General features: G+C 39.7%; 2 protein-coding genes across 2 annotated transcripts in view; one reads left to right on the forward strand and one right to left on the reverse strand.

Moving 5' to 3' along the window:
* The window catches only part of LOC134822799 (protein ABHD13-like), a 948,842-nt gene that overhangs the window by 146,351 nt on the left and 789,763 nt on the right, over nucleotides 1–12,728 (reverse strand). The window lies entirely within an intron of this gene.
* On the forward strand, nucleotides 2,486–3,775 carry LOC134823627 (kappa-type opioid receptor-like). Its single transcript, XM_063835161.1, has 2 exons — nucleotides 2,486–3,086; nucleotides 3,270–3,775. Exons 1-2 carry the CDS (start codon nucleotides 2,486–2,488, stop codon nucleotides 3,773–3,775), a joined length of 1,107 nt encoding a protein of 368 aa, XP_063691231.1.

Consider the following 12,728-nt stretch of genomic DNA (forward strand, 5'->3'; position numbering starts at 1 on the left):
AGGGGTGATTAAATGGGACGTGATCATGAGAAAACTCGACACTTTATTTTGACTCGAAAATTATTCGTTTGTATAATGTAATTTAGTGTAAAAAATAACTTTTAAATGTATCTAACTTTCATGACACTATGTGAAGAAGTTGCTTCCAACGTTATTCCAAGGCTCGCCAATTAATTGATATTTTCCGGTCACTTGTCATCATTAAATTCGAATGGTATAAACATAATTAGCTTTTTTGTTAAACTTGATGTGCGCGATTCATTTTGCAATGTTTTCTCATTCTATTAATTCATAATTGCAAGTAATTAAGATTAAACATTTTAAAATTGTGTTTATTTTATCGACAATCTTTCGATATATTGCTTTTGATTTTTGAATGAATAACCTTTGATTCATTTATCCATAATACACTTAAAGTTAACGATTAATATTCATTGTACATATTATTATAGTTTGAAACGCACATACAAAAATTAGTTGAAAAAACACAGTTCAATCCATTCAGTGTGACAGAAGTTGTTTGTAAATGATGATACAATCATTTCTTTATTCATTTATGAAATAGGAACCGCCAAAACAGCTAATATTTCTATATGGGCAGTATGAAAATGCAAGTTTGCTCTTCAACAATATATTAATCGCTCCGAAATAGTACTATACCGGAAGTGCCCTTATTAGTTATTCATCACTAGAGAATTCGACGTAATTAAATGTTAGTTCATGAGCATTCTTGCATAATATTTTATTAATCATGATTATTTATATCAATACATTTTTGTTCAACAGTTGAGGTAGTTGATATTTTTTATGACAAATTGTTCTGTATCAATTAACTTTTCCTATCTTTTATAAATGTCTTTACCACCTCCGAAGTTTTTGTTGTAGATATCTAAGCAACGACGAGAGTTGGTGCCAGTGGCTAACAATGCAATCAAACCCTGCTATCAAAGGTAAGACTATATAAAGTAACAAAAGTAAACATATATTGATATATGAAAAGGTAACAACCTTTTCAAAATTTGAATTTTGAAATTTGAGAGATGTTTGGGTTAAGTTTCAAAATTAAGAGGCTCGATTTTGGTTGGTGTCTATGTTAATTGTTAGGGTTAGGGTATATGGTTTTGTTTGGTTTTTTTAAGAGTTATAGTAATATGTAAAATGTAGTAAAATGTAGTAAAATGTAGTAAAATGTAGTAAAATGTAGTAAAATGTAGTAAAATGTAGTAAAATGTAGTAAAATGTAGTAAAATGTAGTAAAATGTAGTAAAATGTAGTAAAATGTAGTAAAATGTAGTAAAATGTAGTAAAATGTAGTAAAATGTAGTAAAATGTAGTTATTGAGGAGTCCTAACTCTCCTCACGTCCTTAAATGGAGTTTTCTTTCTACCATATATAAGGAAATAGACCCTATATCTTTATTTTAACTCTTGCCAAATTCCAAACAAAATCCTATACCCTACAACATAGGGTATGAGAGTAGCGGGTAAATTTTGGGGTTTTACGTAAAAACCACCAACAAAATATTTTAAGTCAGTCGCGTGATGGTGATCGTATAGTGATTAATTTCATTCCAACATTCCAACATTATACGTTCGGAACATATGGTCAATTTTTCTAAAATATGCTATTCATTTTATTTAAACGTGTTATAAGTTATAACAGTATTAAAGTATGTGCACGTACGATCAAGTCTCTCAAACGAATGTATTGTAATGTAACACAAATCATTCTATCCTGGTTGGCCGTTTAGTTGCAGGATTCTTCTATATCTTAATTTTTTAATCTAATTTTTAATTATAAATATTGATTTTGGTTTTTTTTAAATCATTTATATCATGTGTCCTCATTTGAAAACGCTTAGGTATTAGCTTGTAATCACTCACTTTTTGGCTATCCTATTGGCTCATTTATTCTAACCTCCCCTACATGAGTACAATAACTCCATAGATTAGGCTTGGTGCATATATAGAACTTATATTCGATATCTGGTAATCGCACTATATAGTTTTGTCACTATATAGTGCGGGAATCTCGATATCTACCTTCCAGTCAGTATACAGATATATAACAATGCGTGTAGAATCATTTAATTGTTGCAGCATTTCCTACCACATGTGTCTCAAAACACAAAATGTTCGAGAGCACCATTTCTATTGTGTATACGAACAAATATAATGAAGATCATTGCGTATCCTACCAAAAGATCAAATAGCATTTAAGATTTTGGTAATGCTATATTTGTTACTTTGTACATCTAGGAAGGTTCCAAGCCATAACCATTCGTAAAGTGTTTTGGCGCGGCCCATTTTGAAATTTGAACCATTAAAGACTGCGAGATCGTATACTTTATAACCACTGTTAGTTGGCTCAGTTTAACGATTTCAGCTAGAACAAGGCTTGGATGCGACCATATTGACTTAACTTATGTACATATAGATCTATCTGTATAATATTCCCTATTTTTGTTAAAATATGAGTAACGACCATGCCTGCAGGTATCGAGGTGCCGATGTTCGATCTCCACCACCACACCAACCCACCCGACTCCTCAACCATAGCTCCCCTCCACCCCTACATCCCTGCTGTGGACTACTTCCTCAGCGGCATCTGCTTCCTATGTGTCCTACTGGGACTCCCAGCCAACATATCCACCCTCATCTACTTTATCCGACAGAAGAAGGACCTCCCCACCAGACTCTACCTCGTTCTATCCCTGGTGGATATCCTAACCTGCTTCACTCTCATCCCCACAGGCATCAGCTTCGCAATGGACCGGGAACCAGCTCTCTTCGGTAACGACCTCTTCTGTCAGCTGTGGGGCATAGTATGGGTCATAGTTCCCTTCCTGTCAGTGTACCTGGTCTGTGTGTTGAGCATCTCCAGGACCATAACCCTCCTCAACCCTCTGGGAGTGGTCAGTAAGGACGCAGTCACGTGGTCAATTGGTCTCTACACCTGTTATCTGTTCCTGAGGATAATGGTCCCGATAGTGAACGACAGTGCCCATTTCATCTACTCTAAGTCTGATGTTTACTGCTGGGAAGGAAGTCAGGCTAATTGGTATATGTACTATGATCTGGCTACAGGTATTTTAGCTTTTATTAATTTTTCTCGTAGCTACCAGCTATGAATTAAATCGTTTTAATCAATTTATATTAATGGCTTTTCGATTTCTTTTTCAAAACGCACAATTTAATAAATATATATTGTATTACGATGAAGCTTTAAAGCTTTTAACGACGAAATATGACAATATAGATCTATTTCAGGAGTACTACAGCTGGCAGCCCCTATCCTGCCCATTTGTATAAGCTGCATCCTCTCATCAGTCTCCATCGCACGATCCATCAAACTAACCCACAACAACAGATCCGTCAACAACCTCAAGTTGGAAGCGACCATCACAATCCTGCTGGTAACAGCCGTCTACATCGCCTGTAACATCCCCGTGTTTGTGTTCTGGACTATCTACATAGCGGACGGGTTCACCGTTCCTAGAGACAGTCAGTTTCTGTACTGGCACAGTTGGGGGCTCTCCTACGTGGTGTTGGTGGGGTGCAATGCTGCTCTCAACCCAATCGTCATGATGTGCAGGATGAGGAGACTGAGGCAGTGTTTCAAGGGTCGGCGAGGGGGAGCTATGAGACTCAGACCCTTGAGATCCAAGAGCACGTCGTGTCGTGATCCTTATATTATCCCTGCTGGTCAGGGTGCAACATGTCAGGTCTATCAGTTATCCCCTGATTCTCACCCCAGTTCCTCAGATCTTGTATAATCATCCTGCTTTATATTCTAGTTTACAATAGTAGACTTTATCCAGAGCCTCGGTAGCCAGAGAGATTAGCATGATCCCTCGACCGTTAGGTAACGAACAGAAGTTGAGCGGCTGAGAGCTCAGCCCTATCATTGTTATTATCGGCTGACGGCTTTCATGCATGACTTAACCTTTATATGCATGACTTAGTGTTGAAACATATTCTATGGAAGAAACTTCATAATTTATGTCTTTATCTACATTATTAGTTTATTATTCCTTGAAATTATGCTAGAACCACGAAATTTTAAACCCAGCTGCACGCTCACTTGATATATTTTAAGATACAAATTCTCTCCGTAACGACCAATTAATAGCTTAATAATCACTTTAGCGAACCTGGCACACTTTTATAGTCACGTTTGGGGGTAATTTGGGTTTTTATCAAATTGAAAACGATTATACCCTTTCAATTTTATTTTAACTAAATTGTAACAATTTAGTAAAAATAAAATTGTTGCTGACTTAATTACATGGTGATTTGTTCGGCAAAGTTTCTACTATATTTGTTAAATTTTCATTTCAACAATAAATTTGATTATTCGACTTAGAAGTCCTTGAATCTTAATAGTGGAACTGGATAACTATATTTAGTTTTGACAACATGCACCACATTTTCTTCCGTTCAAAATTGAATAATGGAATCTATCACGAAGAAGATATTTGAAAAGTTGTCCAAGTTCATTTAAGTCACGGGGCACATACAGCAATGCTTCGTAGCAATACAGTTCACTGAAAAAGTTGACATTTTCAAAAAAAGGAAAACCTTTTAGATTGAAAGCTATCCTATTGATCCACGTTAGGAACAATCCCTGAAACCTATCTTGTCACAACATGGAACGATGTGTCTCTGTTTAATTCATCTAGCGAGCAATATCACGTATCAGAATCCGCGGTAGTGGTACCAAGAGTGGTCTAAAGTTTCAGTTGAATCGTCACAAAAATTAACGCACAGGTGTTTGGTCAGTTTGTAAAATAACGGGAAGGTGGCATTGGCGATAATATGGCCGTGCATGCGTGCAGTTGGTTTCTCAATCGCTGTGTTGGTGATTTTGCTTAATATTGACTTTTTGTTTTTATGATTTAGTTTTTGTAGTTCCATCCACTGCGAAATCCAATTTAAGCGTTTAAATTTTGCATCAAATAAATCGATTAAACAAACAACTCTGACCAAAAGCCAATATGATGATTAAGTACTATCATAATAAAGTTTTCGTTAATTAAAATTAAATTACTATTCTCACATTGTCAAAAGTTTGCATACCAAATAAAATCATCATTTCTCACTCAACATTATCACGGCTTAAAGTTAACCAACTTTGCCATGTATTTGTAAAGCAAACTTGCCCCGGTGCTCAACATTATCACGGCTTAAAGTTAACCAACTTTGCCATGTATTTGTAAAGCACACTTGCTCCGGTGCTAACCTTGGTTATCTCCTCGGTTGAAATATTGTCCAACACCTTGGACCCAATCTCCAGCTGGTACTCAGTCAGTGGCGCTCCCTTAAGGTTGACAAGCCTGGTAACCGGACTGGCGGGTCCTCGTTTAGCTAACAGGATACAGATTTGACTCCAACCCTCCATGTCCTCTTCCTTCTCTCCTAAAATAAGGAGGATACCTTTGGTGACCTCGTATACCGCGGGAGGAGGAGTTGTGAAGCTCCGCACTTCGGAAACCGCCGTTTTCAGACCAAGGATCAGTTTGTTACTTTTTGCAGGTTTCATTTTGGCTATCCTTTGTTGCATGTAAATCCTCTCCGTAGCGATCTGCCATTTTTCTCTTGGTGGCCTGTTTTTCATGCTTCGTGTCGGGAAATTGATAGGCTTTGTGGGGCTTTTCAGGATGGGATGGGATTTTGCGGAGGGTCTGACGGATGAAGAAGAAGACAGTCTACCTGATTGAGCTCTTTTGGCAGTGTGAAGGTTCATGCCCCGACTCTTAGTTTTCACCATCTTACGCTTCTCAGGAACAGGTTTACTCGTCACTTTACCCTTGGCTTTGTTAGCGTTTGTTTCTTTTGGGGGTGATGCTTTCTTAGGTGGTGATGTTTTCTTAGGTGATGTTTTCTTTTTAGGAGGTGTTGTTTTCTGAGGGGGCGTTACTTCACGTTGAGGCGGCGAAGGTTTTGGGGTAACAATAGGAACTGGGTCAATGAGGTCGATAGTGCTAGGACCACAAGCAGTATCTATACAAACAGGGGGAGGTGGAGGAGGAGGAGAAGGAGTTGGGGTCTTCATCTGGGTACCCGTACTAGACCTCTGCTTCACCTCCCTCAGTACCGCTGTCTCCTCTCTGAAGTCAGGGTCGTCATCAGTTTGAGTTCCAGCCTCTGCATAACATACCTTGACAGTCAACATAAACGCTTCACATTGCGTCCCAGCATGATCTGTAGCCGTGCTCACTCGAGGCTCTGGCTCTGTCTCAGTTTCAACTGATACACTATGTAGATCAGTCTCTGTCTCCACGGAGACACTTGCCCTACTTGGAGCAGGCATCGCTGGTACCTCCACAGAAACACTCTGTCTAGTACTTGGCTTAACTGGGGTTGTGCAAACAGGCTCCTTCGACTCCAGTGATATGGTGGAGGTGTTGTCTTCAGGGATCTCGTCTTCGAGTTCTCTGTCGTCAAGATGTGACGGCAACTCAACATCACCCTCATCATCAGTCTTGGAGGCGGGGGTAAACGTTACTGATCTCCTGTTTTGAGGCACCATCTCAAAGTTATCGTTCGCGAAGGTCACACCGTAGTACCCGTTAGGCTTGTCAAACCGTCTGACATGCCCAGCTGTTTTGGCTCTCGTGAGACTTTTTCTCTGGTTCTGAGTGTCCCCGATATGCTGCACAGAACTGGGCCGGGATGAGCTGTAAGCGTAGAACCGCACTGCTGAGGCAGACTTCACTCTCTTCTGCTTTGCAAACTTATCCGGAGTTGATCTGGATTCTGGTTTTAGTATTGGGGTGACAGGTATGTTGACAAGAGATGAGATATCTGGCACAGGTTCTATATTCTCAGTCCCATCTGCTTCCTCCTCGTCCTCTTTCTCCCCCGTACCCTTCTCCAGGTCAACAGCTTCAAGAGGGGCTGATATCCAGCAACAACCTGGCTTCATTCTGAGGAGCTCCATCACCAGTGTAAACACACATAGAGCTATCACCACTGCAGTGATTATCGCTATCACCTTCATCTCGTAGGTGTCCATAGCCACGATTTTACAGGCAAAACTCTTAGTCTGATATTTTGACAGTGATCACCCAGACAACAAAATTCAAAACAAAAGCTGGTTCATGACATCAAAAGTGTGCAACAAACATTGGTCGAGTTTTCTTGACGATGAACTAAGTCACACAAGTCTGTCTTCTGAGCTTGAGAAGCGAACAAGTAGCGACACTAATATACTTGCTTGCCAGAGAGTCTCCCCGGGGGTCCTCCACCAGGTGATATCTGTGTAAGGTGTACTCGGCAGATTCTAGACTTTTAGATGGAATGTACGTGAGGAGACGATCATTGTTTGTTAGCTGGAAGGGGCGTGGTACAGCTTCTGGTAGAATTTGTAAAAGTGGTTAAAGTGGTTAAAGTGGTAAAAGTGAAGGTCTGATACATTCTCACGGTGTTTTAAATTCAATAAATTATATTCAACTTTCTCATCAATCCATTCAGTTAGCAAGCAAATTTTGTCACCCATGATGATCATATCTAACATCTAATATATATATATATGAAAGTATAAAGCATCAGAATTATCATATGTTCACTGCTCATGTCTGCATGTTCTCCACATCTGGTCCAATAATGTACTTGTAAAGTGACAGCTTTTCTCAGATCCTCAATTTTCTAAAAACACGCCCAAACTATGAGTTTCTACGTAACACATCGGGTAATTATCCGTATTTTGACATCAGGAATCGGGGTGTAACGAAGACACCATATGCAAAGATAGCTGATCCCCCTGCTAACAACGCCAGATTGCACAATAATCATTTCAAGCCTGCTCGCCGTGATAATATAGTTAACGTGATAAAATCTTTGATAAAATCCGTCACTTTTCCACGGTTCACTGCTCTAATGATAAGCTTTCACAACTTTGTGGGTTGTTTCCTGAGCTTGTCAGAGTTTATCTTTGATAAAGTTTCACCGCGCAAGGTAACCGGGAGAAATAACTTATCACGTCGCCACCCTGATAATTGTTTATTTAGTTAGTACAATCAATTAGCAACGACTGGACTATACTATCAACATATAAAGTCATATTTACTCCGATATGTTACGAAGTATAACAGGGCACTTCATAAAGCCTGGAGCACCTGCCTGAGTCCCTCCCGAATCCCGATGCCTCATAAATCCATTGTGAGCCGTACTGCAATTAGGCAAGCTCCATGACTGCTACTACCTACTCCCTAGCTCATATCTTTGGGGACATTTTAATGTTCATGATGTACATTTAGTGTGGTACCACATGCGTAACCGTAATAACGCGTCCACGGTTCATTTGGATTATTCTGGCACTAAAGCATCTAGAGCGATAGTAATATGTAAGGTCAGGCATGTCACCTTGTTACGAATAATGAGCTAGTTTTCATATTGTTATTTTATCTTATATGGCATTCATTTGCTTAAAAACTACATTCTTTCTTTAACAAGTCTAATTAATCTCGTCTTCTTAATAAACAAATAATTTCTAAAATTACGGTGTTTAGTGATCACTACCATGCAGCTTGACGGTAGTATGAGTATTGAAGACCCCCGTTACGATCAGGACAAGATGCTGCCCCATCTAGATCAGTTTCTGGGAGTCACGCTCATTGTTTGCTCCATCATCGCTGTAGTTGGGAATGTCATTGCAGTTGGTGCTATGGGGAGGATATTCTGGAAAGGGAATGCCAAGTTCAGCACGATCATTTTCTTCAACATCGCTTTTGTTAATCTGGTTTGAATTTTGGATGTATAAATGTTTTAAAAGTAAATTTGTTTGATCATCATTAATGTAAGTTTCAGATTTAATCGTCGCCTCCAACTCTAACGATCAAGATTACTCAAACTTACGATTCGGATTAAAAACTCTCAGTTATGAACCCTGACATTTCTAAACATTGTTCGCCAGGTAATTGGAGCAACTTCATGGGTAGTCCCGGCTCCTTCCCTGCTGTCAGGAGACCGGACTATCCCACCTTGGTTCCTGGGCGACACAGCTGTTACCCACGCCTGTACTTACTTTCTGGTAAACACGGAGAAAGTCCTCTCAGCTGATGTTCTCTATTCTATATCTTACTTAGCTGTTACTAAACTCATTCTTTACTCCAACCCGCTGAGAACTAACCCGTAAGTACCAGAAGGATTATAAGATATCTAAATTATCGTACAGATTTTTAGTTAGTCGGTTAAAAGTTAAAACTCTGTATATATGGTTTATTTAGAAAATCACAATAGTTATAAGCTGCTGTTTTCAATGTCAGAATTTTAATTGCTCAAGAAATCAATCGTCTTAGAGTTAGACTTAGTGGCGGGTGTCCATACAGCTTATGATCAATTAAGGGATTGATAATGCATTCATCAGTAGTCACAAATGTTTTTGAAGCAGTATATAAAAGCACCGCTATTGTTTCAGGAACAGGTATTATCTTCTCTCCCGAAAAACTACAATTATAGTTCTGGTTCACTTCTGGGTCGGACTGCTTGGCTTCTGTTGCTATCCTGTCTTTCAAGGAGGCAGTAAATTTGAACCGAAGGTCTCGAAGTGTGTTTATGATGGGATGCAGAACGGTAAAATAAAGCTCGTGACATGGTATGTTATGTTATATTATATGTATGTTTTAAGATTATAACTGCTTTAAATCATCAAGACCAACCTAATTGATGATCAAAATTTTAAATAAGTTGAAACGTTTTGTCTTTTTCTCTGTTACTAGCAAATTATCTTTAATAAAAATATAGATTCCTACTTACTTTTACTTTAGGCAACATTCTGTCAATATCCCTCCAATTATTTTACGCCAATTACAGCTCTATCAAGCATTACAGTCCTAACGTCACGTGTATCTAGACCGGTATCACGTGCTACAGTGTCTAGGAATGTAATTACTAATTATATACCTAGACACTAATTATTAATTAGGGGTCTCCGACCACGTGATTTGTTTGTTGAACCCTCCAAGGAAGGGCTCTTACTAATTCGCTCGCCCAAAAATTTCACGTGACTTTGGTTTTTATGGTTTTGCTGCCGTACAAAACAGTTTTACATAAACCCTTATCCCAACCCTAACCCTAACCATAACCCCGAAGCTAACCATAACCCTTCCACAACCCTAACCCTAACACGAGCCCTAAACAATCGAATTCGTATTTTACTAGCCTGTCACGTGACCAAAACGGTTTTTTGCCCATAACTCTCCAGGGAAGCATTTTAACCCTATGTCATGGGGGTGATTCGGAATCAGCGTCCAAAAATACACCGATACCGATCACTTTCATGGCCAAAGGGCCTTTTCACAAGAATTTTCTTAAAATTTGGGCGAGCGCCAAGGAAGGGATGGTGGAGATTCCCACACTGGAATGTCCCTGTTTAACATCCTCTGTGTTATCTTGCAGGTTGTCCCTGTATAACTTCCTCTGCGTTATCTTGCCTCTGACCTTGCTGCTTAGTGTCAGTGCCGCTCTTATCTCTAAACTGGTCATGCTTTCCAAACGTCAGAATGAGATTTTCAAGAACTGCAGTCCCCTCGCAAGAAGTGAGGTTTGAGTAACTATTTTATTTCAACACAATTTTTAAATTATCTGATTGGCGAGAATAAAGAATTAGTCTGTAAACTTCATAGTCGCCCAATATAAATTATATAGTTCTAAAATTTCCAGTATTCATTAATTCACGATGTGCAGGTCCAAGTGCGCTCGAAAAGAGACATGGTAAGAACCATCCTATTTGCGATCAATTGTCTAACCTGCTACAGTGGTATTATGTTTGTAGCCCTCAAAGAGTTCGTGGACCTCATCAAGAAAACGCAAAAATCCAGCGTAACGACTGATATGCCTTATGCTGTTATAATAGGTAAATCCAAACTGATTCTAAAATTCCGATAATTGAAATTCGAATAGATTTTTAGTACGTATATTTGGGTCACAACATATTTTGGGTCACAACCCATTTAGTGACTCCTCATTTTGTCAGGGTTGGGAGTGCTCTTTACAGTAAACGCAGCTATTAACCCCTGGATATACCTTGTTAACAACGAGTCTGTGGCTAACTTACTGAAAAAACCCTCTTTGAGACCAACTGCTTGTAAGGTTTGTGTATAAAATGTTTTGAAGTTCGAAACAATTTGATACCTATGTAAATTTTAAATAGGAAAATATGCTGTTATATTGATCACCATTTGCATAATTACCACGTACCATTCCATTCTTTGACAGCGAAATTATTGTGTGACTTTGCTGAAGAACGGGAGATGTATCACAGTCACACCAGTCACACCAGTCACACCAGTCACACCAGTCACACCAGTCACACCAGTCACACCAGTCACACCAGTCACACCAGTCACACCAGTCACACCAGTCACACCAGTCATACCAGTCACACCAGTCACGCCAGTCACACCAGTCATACCAGTCACACCAGTCACACCAGTCACGCCAGTCACACCAGTCACACCAGTCACACCAGTCACACCAGTCACACCAGTCACACCAGTCACACGAAATTATTTTCAGGTACGAAGACCATCTCATACCCACATAACGGCTGAGAGGGAAAAACCAGCAAACTCCGACTTAACTGCAGCTAGTGCTATGACGGAATTTAAAATCACACAACTAAACTGAGAAATGACTCTTCGCAAATAATCATGGAAAGGCTTTCAAGGGAAGCTTTTGATTTTTAACTCGGTCAATATTTACTTAGAGGCTTAATTTTCGATTGGGTGCATGTAGATTTCGCTGATTTTCAGCTGGTCCTCATGACTGTGCAGTGTGCATCTATCCTTTATAGCTTTATTCGATTTTCGCTTGAACCGGAAGAAACCTATCATCTGAAATAAGCGAAATTAATATTTTGAACATGTGCGATTATTGATCTTACGATTTTATTAATTATATCGAAATTTGAAGTTTTACTCAAATACTAAACACTCAAACAGCATGAAGACAAAGGGACTAAAACTAAATCTCAGTCCAGTCTATGATAGTTACTCTATCTCAACAACACTTAGAACCAGAACAGAGTCTAAAGACAGTGAGCTGAAAAGAAACCACAGCCGTTCCCGAAACCCACATAACCTTTAGATGAAACATAGGCAATTCAGTAGTGTGGACTGTGGCATAACACGGTTAACGCACGGTTAAGGCACGGTTAAGGCACGGTTAAGGCACAAGGGTTACATAAGGCACGGTTCTTAAGGCACGGTTAACGCACGGTTAACGCACGGTTAAGGCACAAACTGCCCAAAAGCAACCATTATGGTCGCTTGCCCACAACACGTCTTCCTCTATTATATTTCCTCTTCCCGAACTTCGACTCATCAATCTCCACAATGTGTCCTGGCCCGCCGATCTTTCTGTTGGCTCCGCTCGCAATGTCGAGGACGTCTTCTGCCATACACTGCCGGAGGGACTGGTAGAGGGATCGCACAGTTTTCTCATTCTTCGACAGGATCCTCGCAGCGTCTGCCACACTTGAACCGTTGCAGAATATCCACAATAGATGTAGAAATGAGGACAAGGAGATATTCCGATTAGAGAGAATACTTGCAGCTCTATGTGCGTTAACCGTGCGTTAACCGTGCCTTAAGAACCGTGCCTTATGTAACCCTTGTGCCTTAACCGTGCCTTAACCGTGCCTTAACCGTGCCTTAACTATGCTTTAACCGTGCCTTAACCGTGCCTTAACCGTGTTATGCCACACTACTGAATTGCCCATCAGTA

The sequence above is a fragment of the Bolinopsis microptera genome, chromosome 11, assembly GCF_026151205.1.
Source record: "Bolinopsis microptera isolate Bmic1 chromosome 11, MBARI_Bmic_1.0, whole genome shotgun sequence".
In the NCBI taxonomy this organism is placed as follows: Eukaryota; Metazoa; Ctenophora; class Tentaculata; order Lobata; family Bolinopsidae; genus Bolinopsis; species Bolinopsis microptera.